The sequence below is a fragment of the Bactrocera latifrons genome, unplaced genomic scaffold (genome assembly GCF_001853355.1).
Source record: "Bactrocera latifrons isolate USDA-ARS-PBARC rearing strain unplaced genomic scaffold, ASM185335v1 scaffold_7, whole genome shotgun sequence".
In the NCBI taxonomy this organism is placed as follows: Eukaryota; Metazoa; Arthropoda; class Insecta; order Diptera; family Tephritidae; genus Bactrocera; species Bactrocera latifrons.
Window position 1 is genome coordinate 1,820,533 of NW_017537378.1, and position 1,546 is coordinate 1,822,078.

General features: G+C 38.4%; 1 protein-coding gene across 1 annotated transcript in view; it reads left to right on the top strand.

Annotated features, from left to right (window-relative positions):
• Positions 1-815: 815 nt before the first annotated feature.
• The window catches only part of LOC108975857 (zinc metalloproteinase nas-14), a 2,918-nt gene continuing 2,187 nt past the window's right edge, over positions 816-1,546 (top strand). The window contains exons 1-2 of the mRNA XM_018944636.1: positions 816-1,105; positions 1,259-1,432. Coding sequence (XP_018800181.1) covers positions 958-1,105; positions 1,259-1,432 — 322 coding nt within the window. The 5' untranslated portion in view covers positions 816-957. The remainder of the gene's footprint in view (positions 1,106-1,258; positions 1,433-1,546) is intronic.

The following is a 1,546-nucleotide window of genomic DNA, read 5'->3' on the forward strand; positions in this document are numbered from 1 at the left end:
ACAGACGTTGCATTAACGACTAAGCTTCCACGTCACTGCTGATAGTCGAAGTCGTAGATAATTTCATCTATCTTGGAACCAGCATTAACACCAACAACAATATCAGCCTTGATATCCGACGCATTATCACTTTTGCCAACAGGYGCTATTTTGGAATGAGTAAACAATTGAAAAGTAAAAAATGGACCTGTGTAGGGTATTATAGCCTCAGTGTAGCCGAAATTAACGTTTGGTCATGTTTTTAATGAAAATTAATTTCTACTTACTACAAGTTACTCACTTATTTCAATTTTCATTCATTCAATTTTACTTTTAATTTCTATTAATTTCTTAAACGCCACAAACAATAACAAACAATAACAACAATATCACACTAATGCCTTTCATTGCTTTCATAAGGCACTTGACATTCTCCTAAGCGAACGCCCAAGTCAAGCGAGGCATTTCGTATGCAACAAGCGTCCACATTTGATAACCTCAAAATCCAATTTCCACAATTGATAGCCGAATGCAAATAACCGAAGAGAATTCATTGAAATCGAACAATTCTAAATTCACCAGCGGCGAGGCGCACATAAAATGCTCGATTGCGATTAATGAAGTCAGTGAAGGCAATTCAGCCACTGCTTTCGTGGGCCATATACACACATTTATACATATATATCTAAATATGTATGTATGCATGAGYGCAATGACATTGTTGTTGTGTGAAATTGAAAATTCATTACTTATTATTATCGATTCGGCGAATTGAAGCYATAAAARGCCAGCGGSGCACTTGTGGGCGTTTTTTTACTTTCTTCAATGCGATAACGCGGGCCGCACTCCAGCAAAGTGCCACACAATAGATTTGTCAATCGGCGAGGGCAGCCGTGCAGTTCGCTTTCCAACTCGCGAACTCWATCAGTGATTTAGTACAGTTAAAAGCGCAGTTAAAAACTAGAATTTAAATTGAAAATGCGAAAATATTATTTAGTAATTGCGTTAATCGGCGCTTACTTCGCCACACATCGGCACGGTGTGCAGGCGCTGAGCGCATTTAGGCCGGCGGTGCCGCCACCGCCACGTTGGAGTGCCAATATGCAAATGCTGCGGCGTCACAACAGTATGTGGTAACTATTTCAAGCCATACAAATTGTACAAAATGAATAGCAATTGCAATAAAGCAATAATAATATTAATTATTATACACTAATGTCTTCAACTCAATGATAATTATTATTATTATTATTATTTTTTTTTTTTTTGTTTGGCGCAGATGCGGCCTTCGAGTTTTGGTCCGAGGATGGTGATACGAATCTCTGGGAGCATTGTGGCCTTTTCGAGGGCGATATTATGCTGCATCGCGAGTGGTTGCGCAATGGTTTATTGAAGGAGAAGTTTACATGGCCCGACGCGACGGTGCCATTTTATATCGACAGCAACGATTTCAGTGAGTAGAAGATAAGTGAAATAAGTACGCCACGTATTATAGGTGATGGAAAAATTAATTAAGAAAAAAACTTTATATTCGAGCAATTGCAAAAACTGAAAAAATTAAACCAAA